Here is a 25,223-nt window from a genome sequence, read left to right on the forward strand (position 1 = left end):
CAAATTTACTCCAGAGGGTGTTTGACGAATTGAGTAAATCTATTCCTCCGTTCAACCGCGTTCATATTTCAGGACCTATTTTTCCATCACTGGAGAAATCGGTACATTGGAAGAACAATCGTTTAAATGTGCTAATTCCATGTATTTCTACCTGAGGTACAAATGGAAATCGGCACAGACAGTCTTTATTAAACTATTTTTTTTTAAATACCACATCCAGAAATAGAAATAGACTTTGATTGGTCTATTCTGGAGAAAACCGTTCCAGCGCAAACCCCGCCCATTTAAGAGTCTTTCATGGTAAATGCCATTCTATCCAATCATTCTATTTTAACGGAATGCAATAACGTTTTTATTCATACAGAATTTACCCAGACCTTTAAGGAATGTTCCAGGTTTAATACAAGCTCATTCGACAGCACAATGACAGCATTTGTGGCATAATGTTATACATAAATAATTTTAAGGTTACAGTGAGGCACTTATAATTGGGCCAAGTTTATTTAGCGTTCAAAGACAGAAATGTTATAAGCACTTACATCAATTCTTCACTTAAAACTTGTTTATTGTGAGCTGTAAAGTTGTTTAATTTGTCATTTTGACGTTACATCGTCATGGCAACGAAGTTTTAAATTACAACAAGGTTAATTGACAATTTCATCACAGTAAAATAATTTTAACCTAGATATTCTTATGTCTTGTTGCTTTACTTTTGAAACGGTATGTATGTTAATGATTACGGCTTGGCCCCATTCACTTCCATTGTAAACGCCTCACTGTAACCATGATTTTTGCATTTTTTTAAAAGAGGAGGAGGGACAGGTCCAAATAAATTTTGTGGTAATAAACATTGTCACAAATCCTGTTGATCTTATTTTATACTGGAATATTCCTATAAGTTTTCCATTTTAAATATTAGATATACAGTAATAAAAATACAATATTCAATGCAATATTTACAACATAATACAACATTTTATTCACATATTTACAAATACATAGGTAAAAACATTTGCTTGTGAACATTTGTGAACAAATATGAAAGTATAACACTGAATAATAGGTTAGACTTGCTGGCAAAACGCATACATGATAAAATGCTGCCAAAATGGCAGAAACAATCTAAAAACGTAATGCGCATAGACAGCATGGTACAAAGCTTATTAAAATGTTGGTTTGTTTTAAAACTGCTTTTTAAAGTTAAAAAAAAAAAGCAATAAAGGAACTGATCAAATACAATATTTCCAGAGATGAAAATTTGGTGCTGATTCGTGACTGAGTAAAAAAACAACACCATTCACAGTTATGCTGAGATCAAACATGAATAGTTTTACAACCTAACATTGGGTGCAGTGCAACTGCATCAGAAAATTTGAATTAATACTTTAAAATAAAATTATCCTTAAAAATTAAAATGTCATAAAATTAAATCTGTTAGACCCTATTAATGTTTTGAGTCCTTTAACCAAGAGCAAGTCTGATCCTTGACATGAGGTGTCAATGCATTTTTGCTGTATCTCTTCGGGTGTGGTCCTTCTGATAGTTCAAAACAATAGGCAATATTTTACAACATTTTTGACTGGTTAGTTGGTTCATTGTGTCTGGGTCCTTCTTTCAACCTCTGGCCTCAATCCATGTCTTCTAGTTCATCAACCTCAGTAAAGATATCACTGAAAAAGTACTTGGAGACACTGGTGGGTTCTTCCTCGGAGTTCTGCTGAAAGATACAGGGAAAACGAGAGATAATTATAAATATTTGACACTAGATCAAATCTAGTTATTTAGTAACAAAGTTACAAAGCTTTCAGGTGACCATAAAGGCATTTACAAATTGAAATATTTGACTACAGATCAACTGTACCTCATTGGCAGATGCAATGGACGAAGTAGGAGTTGGTGAGGGTTGGTTAACTCCAGGGTTTGTTGCCGTGGTAAGAGGGCTGGACGCTATTGGTTTCTTCCCGAGGCATGCAGTGTTGACTGTTGGTTTCTGGGGGCCTGGCTTCGCCACTCGTGGAGCTGCAGGTGGCCCTTGGGTGTTCTTGGAGGAAATAAAGGACAGGAAGCCTTTGGGTCTTCTACCAGGTCTATGGGAGAAATCCAAATAAACAAATTGCATACACATTTACTGTAATATTATGCCAGACTGTTCTAAAATATCAAGGGCATATAATTTAGGCCACGTCTACACTAATATGTTTTCATTTGAAAATGCATTACGCTACATTGTGGCCTTCCGTCCAGACTGAGACAGCATTTTTGTCCGGCAAAAAGCTTTTCGAAAGCACTCTCCCAAGCGGATAAATTCCGGAATGTCTTCACGTTGCAGCGTGGACTGGGAAAATGTAGATATTCGAAAATGATGACGTATTTGTTGTCATGTGATGCAGTCATGTAATCCATTCAACCCATAACAATCAAGATGGCGGCCCATATTGTAGTGGCGTTTTTGTGCCTGCTTATCCAATTCGATAGCATTGCACAAAAGACAAATATTACTTACAGCCTTCACATTGCATTCCTTCAAAGGCGACGGGTAGTTTACTCGTAATTGTTTCCAGCAGCAGAACACGAGGTCAACTGTGTTTCAGACCGTACATAGAATGACACAAGGACACTCTTCTTACCAAATATTTCCTGCATGTGCAGTAAGGGGATTTAAGCATTTTCAGACGGTTTAGTGTGGTTGAGCAACGTTTGAAAATGGCAGTGTGGACAGAGTGCATTTAGAAAACGAAAAATCTGTTTCTAACGTGGACGTTGCCTTAATCAAAACTGGGTCACTTTAAAATCAAAACAAAGTCCAGTTGTCAGTGTCAGCCATTTTCCACCAATATTAATTGTTTCAAAGTCTTAAAATATTCAAGTCTAGGAGAACTTAATATAGACCCACCTTGCAAGTACCCCAGTTGTTGCAACAGGAGTGATTTGATTGACACTTTGTGAGTCTGTCCCTGACCCACTAGCCTCTATCTCAGCAAATTCATCTGTGACTTTGCCCGGGAGGTCCAACTGTCCCATAATGTGTTGGGACGAGCCTTCCTGGTCACACTCTTTAGAGGTATCTTCTTGACTTACAAGCTGAGGTGAATCAATCACATCTGTGGAAGACTCAGGAGGAGTCAGTGTTGGGAGTGCTGGATTATCAATGGACGATGAAAGACCTCTGGCCATCTCTCTGTCTGAGGCGATGGCTGATGTTGTTGAAATGGGAGCTTGTACAGTTTTATCTGGCACTGATATTGTCTCTTGTGAAATGAGAAGTGAGGTAGTCTCTTTTAAAGAGAGTTCTGGTGTGTCCTCTTTAGCATGGGCGCCTCGAGCATTTCTCCTTGAAACTGGGTTGGGTTTAATTTGCAGCTTTGCTAAATATGAAGGAAATAGAAACAAAGTGTAAATTAAACGGTTCATTGGTAGAACCCACAATTCTACAAAGCATAGCTGAGATTGGCCACATGATTGGCTGATTAGATAAATCACATGATTAAGTAGCTGTACAGGTGTTCCTAATAAACTGCGTGTATCAGATGTGAGTCTTATTCATATTTCTAGAAACTGGAATATTGGCGTAATCTGGTTATTGAAACCAGGTTAGTTGGGCATATACATGATGCATAATTAATCGGAATATGACCAAATTCTGGAATTAATATCAGAAAATTGTTGTGCACATAAATATATATTACTGGAAAAGACCTGCAGTAAATATTCCAACTTATTTCCCTTTTCTTACCTCTCCTGGATCTCTCAGGTAATTTTTTTGTCTTCTCCGGATGTTCCTTCTCTTCAACACTCCGCTCTGCAACAGGCCTTTCCAATACTTCCACTAAGACATAAAAAACAGAAAATGGGTTATGGGTACAGTGTAATGGACGAGCAGTTGTAACATGACCAATACATTTCCATGCTGACAGATTTATAATGAAGAACTGAAAACCTTCTCACCATGATGTTCTGCCTGGCTTTCTGCTTTGACAATCTAGAGAGAAAACAACCAAATTATTAGTTACCCATCAACTTTTCAACCATTTATCAAGCATCTTAGGTGATGAAAGCAAAGACATATTTTTTACCCCATGAGATCTTGAAACTGGTGTCTTGCATTTCAATTCTCCTGTCTCTATTGTGTTCCCGTCCCCACCTCCTTTTGTCTCTATTTCCTCTTCCTCGGACACAGGAACTAAAGCATCTGTGATCAGAAGATGAGATACTTCCCTGCTCTGTTTCACCATTTCATTAGTGCTGAAATTAAGTGTAGTGGGGGAAAAAGTGCATTAATAAAATAGATATTTACATTTTCAGTAGAGAATGTGAGAGAAGCTTGTCTGTGCAAAAGCAATGCTTGATACTACGATGCTAATGTGTTCTGAGTGTATTTTAAAAGTTACTATACGGGAGGTCACGTGACGCCATGCGAGGTTTGGATGTATGAACGGCGAGCTCTGTGCACTTTGCTAGTTTTAATACTTTTTAATGTCATAAACTAGTGAGATTTGACACACACTGATCCATAAATGTTCTATAATGAAAATATGTCACAGAATTCAAAATCCTCAGGCTCTGGATACATTAAAAGACACTTACGTGCTCAAGCTGATGCCTCCGAGCAGACCACAAGCCCGGGAGCCGATTTGGACAGAGAACTGAGGGAAATTCGGCGAGAATTGTTAAACATGTCGGCAATGCTGACATTGTTGCTGACTTGTAGGATCTTGCTTTAATACATTGATCGATCACTGCCATAGAGACAAAATTCACTAAGGTGGTTACAAGAGTGGGGGATGTCGGAGATGGTGGATTTAGAGCACCTCTGGGAGAAGTTGGAGGATATGGAAATCCGTAGTGGGCGGAATAACGTCCATATTGTTGGAATTCCTGAGGCAAAAGAAGGTCGGGATATGGTGAAATTCCTGGACGGGCTCTTTCCGAGTCTGATCGACATAACAGGCCATGAGCTGGAAATCGAGCGAGCTCACAGGGTTTTGGCTCGGCGATCCGCTGAGGGAGACAGGCCCCAATCAATTCTGGCCAAATTTCTGAGATCATCCGATAAAGATCTTGTGTTACGCAAGGCGAGGAGTAAAGGAAGGCTTTCTTGGAAGAACCACAGCATTTTATTTTTCCAGACTTTGCGAATTCGACAAGAGAGAAACGTGATCACACTTACATCAACGGACGGTCGCTTTTAAACTGATGTTCCCGGCCAAATTGAGAATAGATGCTAAGGATAGCCGTAAAATATTTACATGTCTCCAACAAGCAATGTTTTTTCTCATTTGTCAAAATGTAAAATGTTAGTATGAGTGGATTGTCTCTCTCCACGTGTAATGTGAATGGGTTGGGACACCCCATAAAATGAAGGAAGGTTATTTCTCTTCTTAAATGTTAGAAATATTATATAGTTCCCCACAGGAAGCTGAAAGATTTGGGAAGATATGGGGTGGATGTGTTTTCTTTAGTGCTGGCTCAAGTAAGAGTCATTACACTGATAAGTGAGCATCTACAATTCAAATGCCTGAAACATATTAAAGATAAATTAGGGAGAGTCATTATTGTTTTAGCAGAAATTCAGGGGAAAAGTTTTATTTTGGCTAATATTTACGCAGCTAACGCTGATGATCAGGGCTTTTTTATAGATCTTGAAAACCGCTGGCACCCCTCATGAGAACTCGTGGAGTTGGAAGGGAATATTAAAAGTGCTGAGGCAGTGCTGAAGCACCGAATATCATCTGATGGCCTCAGAGAATTGACATGATTGAAATACAGACATAAAACTATTCAGGGCAAGACAGACATACTTTGAATCAGGGGACAAAGCAGGGACGCTTTTGGCTAGATTATAAAAAGCAGAAAGAGTCTTTTTCTACCATTCCCTCAGTGATATCTGCTGGTGGTGAAATATTTACCCCGGCCATTGATATTAATAATGCTTTTAAAGAATTCCATCTTCATCTCTATATTTCCACGTCTTCGTCTACTGATGAAGATATTAGAAACTTTGTGGAACCATTAGAACTCCCTAAACCGATGACTGAGCAAATAAATTCTCTTGATTCTGAGATAAACTTGGAGGAGCTTGGCGAGGTAATTAAGGCCTTGCCTTTAAGGCAAGGCTCCGGGGCCAGATGGCGTTTCCATTGAATTTTTTTTAGATCTTATGCTACAGAATTGGCTCCACTTTAGCTAGAAGTTTATACGGAATCGTAAAAAAATTGAAAGCTTTTGCCAACCATGACACAATCCCGGATCAGTCTGATTCTTAAAAAGGACAAAGATCCAAGCGAGTGTATGAGTTACCGTCCAATTTCCCTGATCCAGCTAGATGTAAAAATATTGTCAAAAATGTTGGCTAACCGATTAAGTAATGTTATATCTCTTATACATATAGATCAGGTGGGGTTTAATCGGGGCCATGTTAACATTAGGCATTTCATCAATATCATGTGGTCAGTGGTGAATGATCAGACTCCGGTTGCTGCCATCTCACTTGACGCCGAAAAGGTTTTTGATATGGAAGAATAGGATTATCTTTTTAAGATTTTGGAAATATACAGGTTCGGGAATACTTTTATTGGATGAATTAAGTTACTTTATAGACACCTGATAGAGGCGGTACAAACAAATGGATTAATGGTACGGTACAAACAAATGAATTCATTTCAGATTATTTTACTCTGGATAGGGGCACCCAGCAGGTTTGCCCTCCTTCTCCATTATTGCTCTGTCTTGCCCTGGAACCATTAGCAGGCGCAATAAGAAATAGTTTATTTTCCAGGGGTGGTGGCGGGAGGTATGGCGCATAAGCTTTTGCTTCACGCAGACGATATTTTATTATTCGTCTCTGACCCCACTAGATATATGCCTTTTCTCCACAGAATTATTAATTCCTTTTCCAAGTTCTCAGGATACAGAGTCAATTGGTCTAAATCTTTGAGTTTGAATTCTTTGAGTTTGGGAAAACTGAAAGGCCTACCAAAATAAACTTCAAATCTGCATTCATTTGGTTAGCAAATTGTCAGCAGGGAAAAACAGGGACACTTCCTCACAAAATCTTCCTGTTTATTTTTGAGGCATGTGTAATGTTCTAGAGTCCAGGTGGACATACAATTAAACATTTGAAATAAAATGTACCTTTGAGTATCAGTAGGTGTGAGGGGCTCAGTCCCAAAGCCCACCTCCTTTTCTAATGAGGGTGGGATTTCAGTGAGAGAGAGTATAAAGACAGGTTCATCAGGGGCGGGGTCAGCATATGTGTCCACTGATACACTTCCAGGATGTTTTACTGAAATTCTTATAGTGTTTTCCTCCGACATGGTCACAGTGTTCTCTTTGGACTCAATTTCAGAAGCAACTTGCAAAGGGACATCTTTGATTTCCTAAATAAAAGAGACATAACGTATGAGTGACTGATCCTGAATGCCATGTTATAGCCTAGCTCTTAAGTGTTAAATGAATCTATTTTGAATAAATCAAATTTAGATTTCACCTCTACAGATTCGGCATTCTGTCCATCTTTTTCTTGTTGAACTTTATTTTGGGAAACATCAGGGATTTTAGTGTCAGTGAAAGTGCTCGTGGAAAAGTCGACAGCAGACAGTGTCTCTTTTGTAACTAAAAGGAAAGGGTTGGAGTTGGGGTTAGAGTAACCCTAGTGCAATCTCAAACAATGTCACTTATTTGTTTTAACAAAACAGAAAATGATTTTGCTTGGTAATTATTACGCTGTTAGGGTTAATCACATGAAATCTCTCAAGAAACTCCAAAATGGAAAAAAACAAAAAATAAATTTGAATAAAGAAAATCAAGCTTATTTTTAATGACATTTAACCCTCCCTTTGTCTTAAGAAACTGCACCCCCCTTTTGTCCTTCAGGTCATTTTTGACCCATATTGAAAACCATTAAAAATGCATAAATTCTTATATTATAATAACTGTACAACGCCAATAATGACCCCCTAAATATTAATGAATTAACTATTTTAAAAATAATTTTAGTTTAAAAAAACTGGCAAACATTGGCAAAGAATGACTTAATTTTATTTTAAATTCAATCACTTTGGGCATTTCATATTATCTCAACTCTATTACAACAATTACAGATTTATTCTGCTTGTAGAAAATCTACAGTGTACATTTTAGAGTTCCAATTTTTATACGATCCTGTTTCACAAATTAATTTCACAATTTAAATCTGGATTTAAAATGTCCATTACAATACATCTATTCCTTTAAATTGTTTCGGTGGTGGTCTGTGAGTGTGCACAAACACTGTTTTAGAGAAAAAGTATACAATTTGTGGGAAAGATGCAGTAACAAATGAAGCAAGCGAACAGTATGGGGCTAGGGTCTAAATCTGAGAAAAAGAGAAATATTTAGGTCAAATTTGATTCATATATGTACAAAAAACAATTTAAAGCTGCATAACATCCAGAAAGTCCAAAGTTGAAAGTTCACAACTGGTTTTCCCATATGGGTCTGGGTTCCGGAAGTATTTTCCCCATTAATTTCTTCCATAGACTTTTAATAAAATCCTTCATTAAAAAAAGTTGTGAGCCATGAACCCAACCAACCAGCTTTGAGGTGAATCACAACATCACAAACTTTGTTGTGAGGCAAAAAATATTTGAAAATCGGACATAAAGACAAAAGGTACAAGGCTGTGTACTTATCATGTTTCATGAATGCGAATGATGTCATTGAATAAAAAACGATGGGAATATCTAAAACTATTGATTTTAGGTTGTTGATTATAAGAATAGAAGCAATTTATTTTACGTTTATTGCAAAATATTCAGATATGTCCAAATACAGTACTGTGCAAAAGTCTTAGGCACATAAGATATTTCACAAAAACATTTGTCTTAAGATAGTTATTTATATCTTCAGCTTTATTGAGTCAAAATGATATATAAATTTTAGACTCCCACACATTCCTTTTGCAAATAGAATAGAAGAACAGGGAGCACTGCAACAGATTGCATGACCTTACAGAGCCCCCCACTGAACATCGAGTCTGGGATTACATGAAGAGACAGAAGCAACTGAGACAGCCACAATAGATGGAAGAACTTTTTTCACAAGTGCCTAAAACTTTTGCACAGTACTGTATATAAGTAGTTTAAGGGTGAAGGGAGACCGACTCGACTGCATCATTCACAGTGCGTCATGGGAGCGCGTGGTCGCTCCGAGCCACATTTTGTTAAATGCGGTTTTCTGATTGGTGGATCTTTCTCTGCTGTACCATGGGTAATGTAGTCATTTACTATGAATTCCACTATCAAACACGATTTTTAAACAATGAAGCTGAGATAACGCAGACGGCTGGCTTTAATGGAAGCATATAGCATCAATGAACAACCTCGTAGCTCATGGTAGGTCTGTCTTTAAAGGTTTTTATGTTATCGTTGAAAATCAATTAGTCTATGGGATAAATTAATGGGATTTTTACTTCCGGTTTTAAATAGTTATTTCACATAAATATGTAAACAAATACATTTTCTTTTTAATTTAGCTTGTTTTGATGGTATTGACAAAGTCACGAAATTTGGTTCCGTGGCAAAAACAATAGAAGAGTTAGGCTAATTTGCACTTTGACATCATTATCATGACAATTAATAAATTTTTCCCACAAACTTTTCTATCGTACTATGATAAAGTATTTTTATACAGTATAATGGTAGTACTTTGTTGTATCAAAATATAATTTATTCACATTTTATTTAAAATACAAAAAATGTGTCCAGACAGACTCATTTTCAATACTGTATTACAGTGATGAGAATAAAAAAAAAAATTGACATTATAGGATGAAATGTGCTAAATTGTCATGAAAATATTGTCACAATGCCCAGAATCATAATGTCCTAAAAATAGTATTTTCTTGCAAAAAATATGACCACAAAACACTTCTTCATGATGTTCATCTACTCACAAATATTTATAAAAATAGTGGATAATAATGGCCAAGTTCAAAGTCTCCCACCTACTGTTGTTGATAGTGTGCTCTGTTGGGACTGAGTGCATGTGGGTCTGGATGTACGAGCCAAGTTCGGTTTAGGTTTTGGTCCACGGAACCTCCTGACAGGTTTAGAGGCCTCATCTGATATGCCACGAGACACACATACACTGACACACACAACATTCAGAAATTATTATTGAGAAAACTAATTTTTATCCATGAATATCTGAATTATCTCCCCATAAGCAAGCATTTTTACTCATTCCATATGCAAAGATGTTAGCCGATTCATACCAGAGGTACTTTGCTCATAAGTCTTAAATGTCAATAAAGTGCAGGATGCTGCCCCTTTAATACCTGTTTGTCAGCTGTGGTTCTGACCTTGGCTCTTCAAGTTCTTTTCTATCTTTTTTCACACTTTCCTCTGTGGCTACATCATCATTCTTTCTCTTCAGAGATGAGACGGATCCATTATCATCTTCAGCCATTCTTTCAGGGACAACTTTGGAACTTTCCTCTCTCGTTTCAGACAATGTACCTGACTGTATTACCTCAGCGTGGACTGTAGGAGAGTCTTGTTGCGAGTGATCCACAGGGCCAGAATCTTCTTGTATAGGTTCTGTTGTATTTTGATTCTGTTCCATGGAAGATGGACCACTAGAGTTCTCCAAAGAATCAGTAACATTAACTGGAGTGACTTGCTGCAGCTGCTGTGCTCGTCTGCTTCTCAAACCTTGGCCAATATTGGGTTTGGGTTTAGAGAAACGACACCTTCTAGATGGTGGAACACTGGTGGAACTAGCCAAGTTCTGCATATCATGTTGGCTGGGACCATGAAGAGCATCAGATGTCTGTGATTTGATTGGCTCCTGTATTGAGATGGTGTCCTCTACAGAAGGTTCTGGCATACTATTCCCAGATGTGGAAAGGTCAAGATCACCTTTTGTTTCTGATTCGCAACTTATAGACGGGCCCAACATAATTTCTGAAGCATCAGCTCTGAGCTCGACAACAGTGTCTGTGACAACTACTTCCTGTTGGACGACTTCCTCATCGACAAGGCTTGATGACTGCTCAACCATTTCGTTTTCACCTGAAAAACATTAACATACCTTTTCAGATTTAATATGAGGGAAAGTGCCAGTTTAGATTGAAGCTGGAGTGTTGATAATGAATCTTCTCTTGCCTGTGCAGGTTATTTCTACTGCCTGGATAATCTGACCAGAGTTCCCGATGGCCAAAAGAGTTTGGGCTGCCTCGTTGTTAATCTCCTTACACACTTAAAAAGAGATACATCCAAGATGAAACATCAGCATTTTATATGAATGTTTCTGGGTTCAAATCAAGATAAGCTTTATCACCAACTACTACATGCTGTCAGATAACTTAATAAAAATTACGGTTTGTTCCACAGTTTGGAAAACAACTTTTGAGCTTGTATTCTTGACTTAGTGATTATCAAGTCTTCTGTACAAAAAATAAATAAAAATCATTGCATCATGTGAAAGCTACTGACATTACATAGTCATGACAGGAGTTGAAATGTTAGTGTGCAATTCTTCAGAAGTGTCATTTTAAAATGTATTTTAACCAGGGCCGTCAATCGATTAAATTCAAGCATAAAAGTAATCCATAAGACTTCAGTGTTTAAATCCAAATCTTCAGAAGCAAGGTGATAGGTGAGAAACAGACTGATATTTAAGTACTTTTTTCTCCTCCCTGTGCAGAAGGTGGTAACATGCATGAAGAATTTGAATTGCCAAAAACAAAAAGAAGAATGCGGAAGTGAAAGTGAAAGTGGAGATTTATAGTACAAAAAGGACTTAAATATTGTTCTGTTTCTCACCCACACCTATCATATCACTTCTGAAGATATGGATTTAACCACTGGAGTCTTATGGATTACTTTTATGCTGCCTTTATGTGCTTGTTGGACCTTCAAAGTTTTGGCCACCATTCCCTTGCATTGTGATTATCCTTATCCCCATAAATATAGTTTGAAACTTAGAAAAAACACGCCAAGAGATCCCTGCATTCAGAATTGCACTCTGTCCAGCTACAGGTGGTACTTCAACCCTAAATTGCTCCGATGGTAGGAATATTCCTAATTATGATATGGGGACATGATTAATTGCGTTAATTTTTTAACTATGAATTCGATAATTAATTACACAGAATTAAAGCATTAACTCAACGGCCCAATTTGACTGTTTATGCCACTACAATGTCTTGCCCCATAGACTTCTATTATAAGGGCATAGGTCCACATACAATGTTTGCTTGATTTAACACACTGAGATGTGAGTTAAGATTATATTCTGGTAAACAACAGCATGATAGAGATGCTGGCGAACTTGTATTCAAGCCAGAACAATCATTAAAAGCTGAAATATTTTGAATACAACAATTCCACTGTATGATAAACCAGTCCACCTTACCTTCCATGTGATCTGGGTCAAGGAACTCAATGACATCCTAGAAAACAGAAGTAACAACAACAACATCTTATCAACTTCTCCAAAGACCATAACATCTATTTAATTGATTTAAGTTCAGAGCAGTTGAGACCACAAATGATGCCACATTATGTATCCACTCTATCAATGAACTGATGATCACTGAGTACACTGAGGCACCATTGCAAATAAAAAGGCAACCAGATGAGGTCAGGAGACTTACAATGAGCAGATCCAGTTGATGTTCACAAGGGACAGAACCAGCAGGCATTACAGACTGCTCACATGACAACTCATGGCACAAAGCATTCTGCGATGTGCCCAGGATATCAGGCACGTTCACAGAGATGTCCAGCTTTGAGCCAGAATGAATGACCAAAACAAAGAAGGACAATGTAAGGGGGGAGGATTTCACATGCAGAAAAAAAAATATGAGCGAAATGGTGAAAGCATCGACCACAGCCAATGGAGGACATTTTGAAAATCACACAAAGCCAAATCAGCAAAATTAAACATCTATTAGGCCCGAAACATTCTCTATGCAAGTACGTGAATGCAAACACTCTTTTAACTTAAGGTATAAAGTCTGGTCCACCACATTGCAGATTATTCTGCCCATGAACCGCCTAGTTAGACAGACTGTAAACGCTAATGTTGTCATTACTGTAAAAATCAAGTTGTCTTATTTCAACATTACTTAAAATGTCAAGATTTGAACTTACTTTTGAAAACAATCCACAGATTTATGATTTTAAGAGTACAAAATTGAGGCTATAGTGAATACCCATAATGCCTTGCGCTTGAATTTTTTAATTATGTGTGCTTGGTCAATGTGGGCATTTAAATAGCTGTTATTAAGAATCCATTAAGGATTTTAGCTCTTTTGTAATATTATTAATGTTGTTTTTGCAAATGGTCGTTTCGTTTGATGTCACCAATAGGGTGATTGGTGTCCCCTTTGGTCAAGTTGGACCCTGTTAACACTATCTCAGTTCTCCTTAAGCATATGCAACTCCAGTACCTGCTTCTATGCATTTCTGTGGATAAATAAGTTTATATAATGATTGACCTAGAATCAGTTCTAATCTTCTTTATTTAAGCTGTGTTATTGTATGAATGTATCTTGATATCTTGCTATCAAGTGTCTCAAAGAAAACAGAGTATCTTTCAAAGATTTAGTACTGAAGTTACTGCAACAATATACAACGGACCATGTGCTTGCAATACACTGGCAAATCATTAACATCAGAGTACTTGCGTAGTGTATGTTTCTTGCCTTATTCTATAAAAAAATATATATATATATATTTATGCAAAAGGGAAGAACACCAGACTCAAGCAGGGGGCATTTAGTTAATGGACTTAAAACACCACACTGATGAATGGGCAATAATACAAAGACACACCTCTTCCATGGTTTCTACCACTTCTGAATTAACTTCGGGTGGTTGGCGAAGACTCATTGGCACAAAGGCCTGGTTTTCGTCTTCAGGGTTTGATGGAAAGTCCTCCTGGCTCAGGATAACACCATCTTCTTCCTCCTCACCCACTTCAGTTCCAAAGGCCCGTAGGGTCACCAGTCTTGATTTCCCCCTCCTCTGCATGCCCTTTTTCAAGCTTGGGCCCCGTTTTAATGTGGCCCTCTGGCTGGAAGCCTGAAGGCCTTGACCACGAACTTTGGAAGATACAGGCAGATCTAAGAGTTCTTCCTCGTCGTCTTCTTCCTCTGCCGTTGCCTGTATCACATGCTGAGAGAGTTTAGGGATCCGTCCCGACCTGGGTAAAGGGGAAAGAATGATTAAGTAACATAAACAGGCAAGAGTGCTTAGAAAACTTCCACTCTCCCACTGCCTGGATGCAATACCTGGTTGGTTTATTGAATATCTGTTCTTGTACAGTACTGAGGTCAGGTTCTTCTTCCAAGTCTTCCAAATCATGGAGAAGAGCGGACAGTGACCTTTCCCTTTCTTGAATCGTGGTCACCTGAATAAAAAGTGAAAAGGGTTTGAACCTACAACTTTACCAGGCCAGACCTTTAAAAGGAATAGGTAGGAATAGTTTAAAAGCATAGTATTGTACAATGGTGACAAAAACTTTGAAGCCCAAAAAGCACATAAAGGCAGCATAAAAGTAATCAATATGACTCCAGTTGTTACATCCATGTCTTCTGAAGCGATGCAACTGCTTTGGGTGAGAAAAAAATTAATATTTCCTTTTTTACTTTAAATCGATACTTTCACATCTGAAAGTGAAAGTGGTGATTTATAGTAAAAAAGGACTTAACTATTGATCTGTTTCTCACCCACACCTTTCACGTCACTTCAGAAGACATGGATTTTACCACTGGAGTCGTTTGGATTATTTTATGCTGCCTTTATGTGCTTTTTGGAGCTTCAAAGTTCTGGCCACTATTCACTTGCATTGTATGGACCTACAGAGCTGAGATATTCTTTTTAAAAATCTTTGTTTGTGTTCTGCAGAAGAAAGTAAGTCACATCTTGGATGGCATGAGGGTGAGTAAATGATTAGAGTATTTTCATTTTTGGGTGAACTAACCCTTTAAATCTCCTTTTAATATGGATTTTTAGAGTTTATAAAGTTTTTAGAGGATTTTTGCTTCAACATAGAAGCGATAAATGTCAAGTAAATTTTTCAAGTTCTGGAAACTTGTCCTCTCTCTTATCAAACAGGTGCAAACGTTACCTTGGAGGACTTGTCCTTTCTACTCACCTCCCTGGCTGAGGCACCTCTTTCAGGGCACCTTTTCCCCCACCTGTGGCTAAGGTTCGGTATGGGTCTCTGTTGTCGACCCGTGAGCTGGGCCGGTTTAATGGCAGGACTCTTGCTTATGTTCTCTGATGAATCAGACTCCTTTAACCTGCTATGAAAAGTGTTATTTTCAGTCACAATAATGATTTCATCACATGTAATTTATTAAAGGTGCAATAGGTCATTTTTGTTTAAGTTTCGCTGGCCAATACACATCAGTGGTCTTGGTGTAAAGACAAAAATAGTTGATACTGACACCAATCAGAGTGGAAGTAGCAAAAGTGTTTTAGTTACAGGTGTATATATCACCTATGATTAAAGCTAAAGTATGTCATTTCTGCGCCACTAGCAACACCAAACGGAACAGCAGAAATATTCTGTTTTCAAAACAGCCTTCTGAACACGCCTCGTCTGCTATTTGCCAAACAAAGAGATTGTCCTGGCCCAAACTCATGCCATTGGTTGAGTCGATGCAAACAGATTCAACCATTTAGGTGATCAAAACATGCTGGCCACCTTAAGGGGGCGCACCGCCTTAAGTAAAGATAAACAGCTTTTCTAGGCCAATTAAATTATTCTTCATATCATGTGAGTACATTGTTAAAAACATATTTGTAAAAGATATGATTTGTTTTTTAAGGTGTAAACTTTCCTAAGTGAAAATATAAATTAGCGCACCTTTAAATTAATAATGTGAGATCTGTAACCTCTCTCTTTTTATAATATAGTCTGGCTAATTCATACCTGTCATCTGGTGACTGACTGTCAGAAGCCAAATTTTCTTCAGGGTCATCCACTGCAGCTACATTCCACCAATGAAAAATATCAAAAATAAAATTAAAAAACTTATTCAACTCAGCACCTATATCTAAAAGAAACATACTGCATACTGTAAAAAGGCTGCTGACCTTGAGGTAAATGTTCCTATTTTTTTATGTTATTTTCATAAGAGAAACAAAGTGTACATTTTAAAATAAAAGCAATATTTTTGAGGAAAAACATGAAGTACAAAGTTGGAAAATAGCAAAAAAAAAAAATATATATATTTTCTATGGTTTCAGCCCTTTTAAGAGTTAATGCGTACCCTCACCATTGTTATTTTTTATTCTCCTCTTCAATGATTTTTCCCCCTTGCCTTTCTTTGGAGTGCCATCACTTCCTCCATCATTTGAGAGGTCTTCATTCTCTTTTTCTCCAGTCTCCACATCACTGTCAGAATCCTCTGAAGTGTCCAAATCCTTTCTTTTAGCCACTGCATCAGAAAATGTAAAAGTAACAATTACCTGACAATTGTAATCAGATGAAAAGACTGAAAGTTAGAAAATGTAAATAATAAAGAATAACCCTTTACTCGCCTCTTGGTTTCCTTTGGGTTGACCTTGGGTTGAGTGTTTTGTTGTTCTTTTTCTTCATTTTCTCATTTTTTATGATCTGCTCCATCATGTTTTTGAAGAACTCTACATCCAAACGTCGCTTCTCCTCTAAAAACATAATCTCCAATTTACATCTTTTTCAACAAGTGCTTTGTCAATTTGATTAGGAATGAATTAATCTTATAAAGGAATAGTTCACTCAAAAATGATAATTCTATCATCATTTACTCACCCTTATGTCATCTCAAACTCGTATATCTTTCTTTCTTCTGCGAAACACAAACAAGGATATTTTAATAGAGATATGATGTCTATTTGTCCATACAATGCAAGTAAATGGTGACCAAATTCAAATTCAAGCTCTAAACAGGACAAAGTCAACATAAAATAGATCCATAAGACTCCAGTGTTTTAATCCATGTCTTCTGAAGTCATCCAATCAGTTTTGGGTGAGAACAGACCAAAATATAACTCATTTATTACTGTACATCTTGCCGTTGCAGTCTGTAGGGATGATCATGATTTCAAGCTTGATTACACTTCTTAGTGCTTGACGCATGCGCAGAGCGCTGGATGGCATTAGAAAGTGTAATCGAGCTTGAAATCATGATCGCAATGGAAATAAATTATATTTTGGGCTGTTCTCACACAAAATCGATTGAATCGCTTGTGAAGACATGGATTAAACCACTGAAGTCTTATGGATTACTTTTATGTTGCATTTATGTGCTTTTTGGAAATTCAAAGTTTTGGTCACATTCACTTGCATTGTATGGACAAACAGACATCATATCTCCATTAAAATATCTGTTCCGCGGATGAAAGTCAAACGAGTTAAAACGACATAAGGTTGAGTAAATGATGAGAGAATTATCATTTTTGCCTGAAATATTCCTTTAAGATGTTATTTTAAGAAGCTGGGTTAACAGCAAAATGTAACTTACTGAAAGCTTTGTCTACCCTCCATGAGTTATTTCTCTCCTCTTTTTTGAACTTGTTCTGGGGAAACATGAAAAACAAAAGAACAGTCCCTAAAGACGATTTTGTATATTATGGCATAGTTTTGTGGAGATGTGTCCAAAACTAGCAAGGATTATACAATGAAATATGCATAAATGTTGCGTTCACACTGAAAGGCGTGAGAGACCGTTAGCGATGCAACCAATGCAGTGACTACCAATAGGAGTGACTCCCACATGATCTGCTGCTTGATACAGTTGGATACAGCAACCAAGTAGGAACGCTTTCTCAAAACCAACATTACAGCAACAAGGCAACCTCAGTGTGAACACCCCTTTAATCTGACAAATGGAAGTATAAACTACAAAAAGTCCCGTTACAGGCTTAAATCTGTTTAGACAATGAAAATGGTTTAATACTCCAACCACACTAAAAAGAGCATTTACCTTAATCTCCATGCGAGCTCTGTGCGGAAACAATTGACCAATCATGGAGAAGTCTGTCCCCACCATGCTGATGGCCAGATAGAACATTTCTGTCTCTGGAATTTCCAAAATAAGAGTTATACCCAATAAAGGAGCTCCTTGCACAACATATTTTGGATTAAGGCCTAAAGGCATAGCTTCTAACCTCCATTAGACCAGGGTTTGGTGTAGGAGCCCTTCCTGAAGCTGGAGTAGGTGGTGGTGGAGCCACGTTCAAATATTGGATCCCTGTCTTCAGCTGGATTGGGTCCTTTTGCCCTTAAAACCTGGACTGTTAAACTGAACAAACAACACAGAAACAGCATAATATCAACCAGATTCTCAAGACAGCATTCAACTAAACATTATGGACCAGTGCACCAGGCTTTTGATGGTGCTTTTTATTAGATAGTTAATGGAACAGTCTTTCCGAAGCAATATGATAGGTGATGAACAGACCAACATTTTAAATCGTCCCCTCGATATTGCTCTCAAATCAATTATGGTGCCTGTGATACAGGCTGGATGTCAATAACATTAACTTTCAATGATTCTCAGGCGACATGTCCAAATGTTGTTGAAATTAATGGAACAGTTCAACAAAAAAATTTAATTCTCTCATCAATTACTCACCCTCATGCCATCCCAAATGTGTATTTTCATTGTCTGCTGAACACAAAAAAGAAATTTGAAAGTCCAAAAAGCACATAAAGGCAGCATAAAAGTAATCCATAAGACTCCAGAGGTTAAATCCATGTCTTCAGAAGTGATATGATAGGTGTGGGTGAGAAACAGACTAATATTTAAATCCTTTTTTACTATAAATTCTCATCCCTGCCCAGAAGGTGGCAATATGCACGAAGAATGTGAATCGCCAAAAACAACAGAGAAGAATGTAAAAGTGAAAGTGGAGATTTATAGTAAAAAAAGGACTTATTGATCTGTTTCTCACCCACACCTATCATATAGTTTCTGAAGACATGGATTTAACCACTAAAGTCGTATGGATTACTTTTTTGCTACCTTTATATTCTTTTTGAGCTTCTAAGTTTTAGACCCTGTTGACTTGCAATATATGGACTTCTAGAGCTTAGATATTCTTCTAAAAATTTCCATTTGTGCTCAGCAGAAGATGAAAATCATACACATCTGGGATGGCATGTGGGTAAGGAAATGATGAACTATACCTTTAAACCTGACACAACAAGTGTACAGGGATATTTGATTTGAAATGTTTTAGGCTATTTCAGGCTATTCATCACACAAATCTATGAAATGGCTTCAGAAGACTTGGAATATAGCGCATGAATAATATGGAAAAGTTATTGTGTTTTTTGTTCTTTTAAGCTTGACAGACAACGTGCACTGTCATTGTATGGACAAGAGAAAAAAAATTCTCCTTTTGTGTTCCATGGAAGAAAATAACAGAATACGGGTAATGGAACGACACAAGGGTGATAAAATAATTACATTTTTCATTTCTGTATTAGTTGTTGTTGTTCCTCTTATGAATAAAAACATTCCTCTTGTTTCAGGACAGGGTTTGACTTCTCCAGCATGAAGATATGATTTAATACAGTGCTGTGCAGCATTTCTATATGAGCAGTATGAGACATCACTGACCTCTCCTCGTCTATAATCAGAGACCCATCCTCTGCCACTTTCACCCTGGGCACCAGTAGAGGCTCTTCTCCCTCTGGCTGAGTTTCATCCACTGTCTCTGTCTCCTCCACTTCCTCCTCATGACCAGCATCTCCAGCAACCTCCTCTTGAACTGGTGGATCATCTGCAGTCTCAGAAGAACTGGAGAGAAACAAGAAGATCTGATAAGTCCAGGACTTTTATTTTGTGACACTATACCAAATATATGTTCAGAATGGAATATTAGCGTACAGCACAGTATATCTAGTATTTAGCCAGCTGTGTCGAGTTCCTGCTAAATAAATATTTTTATTTTGCATTTTTAATCCAATTTTGTGCTAAAATGTCACTTAGTTCAAATGTTGTATAATTAGAATACTAGTGCAGCAGTATACAACACTATAATTTATTTAAAAAATAGTAGGTGGTTTGCAATTCCGATTGTACCCTGACTTATAGGACATATAAAAGCATAATACCTTATATATTATAATATACTTTATATTAGGGATGTGCCATTCATCTAACAACTGACTAACAATAAGTGGGCTTTACTACTAACATACATTTTTTAAGTGTTGGTGGTTTTAATGAGTTGTTACATCATAACAACATCTGCTGAATGTTGTTCTAACATCCGACAGTTTTAATGACTTAGAAGAAGAGCAAACGCTCTAAAATGGCAATGTATATGTACTATCATGAGACAGACAAGCTGATCAGGCTTACGTCGGTTTAGGAGAGTTTGGTACTACTATCTCTGATGCTTTTTGCTCCTCTTCTGTCAAAGGCCTGTAGAGAAAACAAGAGTGTGAAATAAATCATAATGACACGGAAAACCAGAAATCACAGACATTAGTCGTTTATCATAAACCCTATACAACCTGAACATGCATCACAAATCCAATATCAACACAAGAAGTCTCTCTTGTTAATTCTAGTGTCTACATGCACACCGACTTTAAGTTTGGAACGTACTTCATTGGGTTGGAAGCAGGCAGGTAATAGATCAGTTCTCTCATGGTCATTTTGGTGTGATCCTTCCGTGCCTTGCGTTCTTTGATTCCCATCTTGGGCTTCTTCTTTTCTCCCTAGATTTCAGCAGGGATAAGAATTACATGTTTATAGTAAAAGTCAATCGATATATCGGATTTACCGATTAATCGGTACCGATAGTTGCTTTTTTAGAACTATCGGTTTTCGACAAAAATGAATGCAGGTATTTGCTGATATTTTTTCGTATTATTCCTCTTTGTTCCTCTGGAACATATTGCTCATACAGTAAGTATAAGCCCATCCAGAATTGATTAATTTATAGTGTTACTATTGTAATGCATTCTAGATGATTGTTAGAGTGCACATTTTCCTTTTCTTATGTGTTTGTGTGAGCTGGAAGCACACACATTTCAAAATAAGAGTCCCCGGTGTATTTCAAGCTTGTTTATAGTTAAAAGTCACGCATTATGCACCACATTTTTGGGGGGGTTGTAACTGGGATTCTGTTTGCACAATAAACTGTAATAAACTGATTTTATTCACATTTGACTGTTGATGTCTCTATGTCTGAGCCCCTCACTGTAATGAAAGACTAAGAAAAATTGTTTACATTCATTAAATACATTTTCAAATTATACAATTAAATCAAATTATCGTCCGGTAAATCAGTCATCGCCCTTATCCACTACTTTAATTATCAGTAACGGCAAAATCCATGTTCGACAACTAGTTCCATATATAGAGATTATTTTTCCATATACCAATTCAACATATCCCAAAAATAATTGGAACAGAAAAAACAGTGATACAATGAAAGTTTTATTCAGTCTGAGATTAAATGTAAATAACACCCAAAATAGGGATAAGAAATTCATAGAATATTAACAAATAAAGAATATTTATAGTAAAAAGGACTTAAATATAGATCTGTTTTCACCCACACCTATAAAATTTTCAAGACATGTATTTAACTACTGGAGTCGTATGGATTACTTTTCTGTATACTTTATATGTTTGGAAATTCCTTTGCACCATCGTTTACAGCATCAACAGGTGTTTTTGCATGTTTTAGTAAGAGATATGTAAGGTATAATGTCCAGTCAGTTGGTCATTTTTGTAAAATAAACTCCAACACACAACAAACAAATGCAAAAAACATACACACCTTGGTTCTGCTCATCTCTTTTTTAAGAAGCTCTCTAAGTTTCCGAGCCCTGGCCAACCTGATCATGTCCGCCGGGTCATTTAGAGTTTTTAAAGACCTGAGAATCTTAGAAGACGATTTATTTTCTGAAAGTCTTTCTACTAACAGGTCAGGTTCCCTTTGCTCCAGGGCAACCCCAGAATTACTCTCCTCTTGTCTGGCCTTGTCTTCCACTGCACAAGGAGCTGGACAGTCTGGAGGGTCTTCATGAACCAAAACAGAATCAGGTTGGGATGTTTTAAGGGGACAAGTGGACTCCCCTTCCGGGCTGGTCAACTGCACAATAGTATCCTCTGATGCTCCAATCTCTTGTGTCTCTGTCTCACGGATGTTCTGCAGTGATGCTTCAGGTTTGGTTTGAGATTTGGGCTGCCTGGCCCCTCCAGAAGTTCTTAGTCTTCCAGGGGCCCTGGGGCTGCGGACAGACTCGATGTCTAAGGGTGGCTGAGGGGTCAACTCTGTATTGGGGGCTGATGCTTCAGGTTCAATGGGTGTTACGGGTTTGACAGGGGACTTGGGTTGAGTCTTCGGAGTCCTGGTGGAAGCTTGGGAGGCTCTTGGTTTTGCCAGGTTGGGAAGAGCCATGAAGCGTTTCCTCCTCTGTGGACCAGATGTCATGGAAGTGCTTTTTGCAGCTTGGGATTCATTTATTTTACATGCTACATCACTGTTGAGACATGATAATTTTATATAGAAAGCATGCACAGTGCTAAGCAACATCAGCACATGTTGAATAAAAAATAAATGTTGTACATTAAATATATTATCTGAAATTTGCTTTTTATTCACAGTGCTTGCAAGGCAGCATTGTATTAATATTTCTTCTGATTCTGATTCAACTATTTTGGTTTGGGTTTGTTTTAAACCCATAACCTAAGTATAAGACTTCTGTTATTAATTCAGCCCAAACCACTTAAAGTAACAACTCTATTTAAACATTTATTTATTTTAAAACACCTAAGACCGCTATCTTTAAAACACCTAAGACCGCTATTTTTGTAAAATTTTAAATGTCCAATTGATTGACATTGAAATTTGCCTACTGAATTGCAGTTGGTTTTCATTCTTACATCAATTTGCATATTGAATTGATTGGTCTTGAATTCTTTGCATATATTTAACCATTTATAGTCACTATATTACCACTATATTATAAACCTTCTACTTATTATTGTTCTATCTTGGTAGCACTAACATTTCCATAACCAAATGCAAATCTAGTTTAATGTAATAGATAGTAGACTAAAGGAGTCAGACTCACTCTGCATGGCTAGCAGCCTCCAAGTGTTTCCCTTGTTTATTACTCTGAGCAGCTTCCTCATTGGTCTGCTCTGACGCTACTATAGGGGGGTCCGTCTTGACCATCTCAGCCATGACATCTAACCCCACAGAGGGGGTGGAGTCAGCAGGGGTCAGGGAAGGCTGAGTGTTATCTTGAGACGCATCTCGAGAAACTGTCAGAGCTCGACCCGCGGGCTTCACATTGGGCCGCACGCTAATTCTTGATCTCCGTATCATCTTTTTCTGTGAAGAGAGAAATTTGGTCAGTTTGAAAAACATGAATTGAAAAGGGCATCACACTTCAAATTTCAATGAAATTCCCATTATATCCCAACAATAGGCTATATGCAAGACAAAAAATATATTTGTGGATTTTTCTTTGCAATTCTTCCCATAAAGCCTGCACTCCTGAATCTTCTCTTTACTGTTGAACATGAAACTGGTGTTCAGCGGGTAGAATTCAATGAAGCTGTCAGCTGAGGACATGTGAGGTCGCTATTTCTCAAAATAGAGACTCTGATGTACTTATCCTCTTGTTTAGTTGTACATCTGGTCTTCCACATCTCTTTCTGTCCATGTTAGAGCCAGTTGTACTTTGACTTTGAAGACTGTAGTTACACCTTTGTATGAAATTTGTATCTTTGCTTGAAACTGCCCAAAAAATTAAGATACATTGTATAGCCTTCATTCCTCAAAACAATGATTGACTGACAAGTTTCTAGAGAAAGCTGTTTCTTTTTTGCCATTTTTACCTAATATTTACCTTAAGACATGCCAGTCTATTGCATACTTGTGGCAACTCACAAACAAACACAAAGACATTGTTAAGCTTCATTTAACGAACCAAATAGATTTCATCTGTGTTTGATGTAATGTCAAGTGATTTTCTAGTACCAAATGTGCAATTTAGCACGATTACTCAAGGCAAAATGACTTTTTTCAAATAATGATGGTGCTGTTTTTACATCAGTAATGTCCTGACAATACATTGTGATCAGTTGAATGCCACTTTGGTGAAATAAAGTACCAATTTCCTTTCGAAACATCTAAATCTGTACATTATTCTAAACTTTTGGCCACCAGTGAATATATATATATATATATATATATATATATATATATATATATATATGTGTGTGTGTGTGTGTGTGTGTGTGTGTGTGTGTATGCATAATATACTATTTGAATTATATACTTTACATTATTACTTTTACATAACATTTATTTTACTTAAAATTCCCCTTTAAAATATTTAAAATAAGAAAATGTGCACTTCTGTGAACAGGCCACATAATCTCAAAATGGTTATTTATTAATCTGTTTATTTATCTGTTAATTAGCATGATTACAAAATCGATCACCTACTGTAGATCATTATAATTTTAACAGGTAAAATAAAATAAAAAAGTAAATATCCATAGTATAGCTAGATTTATGTCATTCCATCACAGCCATGCTATATAAAACGTTAACTGAAACGTATATGCTGAAACAGTTTGTCTTTCAATCCAATTTGACAGTTGAAAGCAGTCATGAAGCCTTAGCTCAAATGTGACAACATTAAACATGAGAGAATCATTACAGCCTTTATAGGCTGTAATATATATATATATATATATATATATATATATATATATATATATAGGTTAGAATCAAATCAGTTCATGCACTCCGATTTGACACGTTTCAGTGGTTTTAATGTGTATTGCTGTTTACTAGTGTTTGGCCAACTTACTACCGAAACAATAAATCACGTGTTCACACCATGATTAAACATTAGATTAATGGATCGATTCGTTCGTATTTAATGCCCAGTTGCTGACTCGTTTACTTTTGTACAAGCTTTATCTTGAAATATGTTTACTTGAAAGGCTATTGGTCATCTAGGGTCCCTTCAAAACAGTCCATGTGCAGATCGGGTTCTTACAGCAACTCAACATAATTTTGTATAACATTGCTATGAGGTATATATGTGACAACATTGTGCACTTACTTTATTTTGAGCTCTGTACCATGCGAAAGTAGTTTATTGGTAAAGCTTTAGCGGCTCACATCCTCCATGCCTGTTGTTTGTGTTTGCACATGCGCAGTTCGCACGGAGGTCCGGAACGAATGATTTCC

The 25,223-nt window shown here is 37.2% G+C and overlaps 1 protein-coding gene across 4 annotated transcripts; it reads right to left on the reverse strand.

Annotated features, from left to right (window-relative positions):
• Positions 1–913: 913 nt before the first annotated feature.
• On the reverse strand, positions 914–25,181 carry zgc:162472 (uncharacterized protein LOC553495 homolog). Of its 4 annotated transcripts, none has more exons than XM_052104811.1 (28): positions 25,096–25,181; positions 23,083–23,345; positions 21,783–22,488; positions 20,600–20,712; positions 20,351–20,413; positions 19,604–19,783; positions 18,147–18,280; positions 17,963–18,057; positions 17,501–17,555; positions 16,539–16,664; positions 16,274–16,435; positions 15,928–15,985; positions 15,145–15,292; positions 14,279–14,397; positions 13,821–14,190; positions 12,638–12,769; positions 12,397–12,433; positions 11,145–11,237; positions 10,316–11,051; positions 9,983–10,125; positions 7,487–7,611; positions 7,132–7,376; positions 4,074–4,242; positions 3,946–3,979; positions 3,734–3,826; positions 2,894–3,365; positions 1,862–2,087; positions 914–1,717 (listed from the first exon to the last, which is right to left on the reverse strand). In XM_052104811.1, the coding sequence occupies exons 2-28, from the start codon at positions 23,337–23,339 to the stop codon at positions 1,628–1,630; spliced, it is 5,181 nt and encodes a 1,726-aa protein (XP_051960771.1). In that variant the 5' UTR covers positions 23,340–23,345; positions 25,096–25,181; the 3' UTR covers positions 914–1,627. The 4 variants fall into 4 exon arrangements, with proteins under 4 accessions (XP_051960771.1, XP_051960769.1, XP_051960768.1 ...); XM_052104809.1 differs by having other exon boundaries at positions 914–1,714; positions 15,145–15,295; XM_052104808.1 differs by having other exon boundaries at positions 15,145–15,295.
• Positions 25,182–25,223: the final 42 nt, after the last annotated feature.

The sequence above is a fragment of the Xyrauchen texanus genome, chromosome 34 (genome assembly GCF_025860055.1).
Source record: "Xyrauchen texanus isolate HMW12.3.18 chromosome 34, RBS_HiC_50CHRs, whole genome shotgun sequence".
NCBI lineage: Eukaryota > Metazoa > Chordata > Actinopteri > Cypriniformes > Catostomidae > Xyrauchen > Xyrauchen texanus.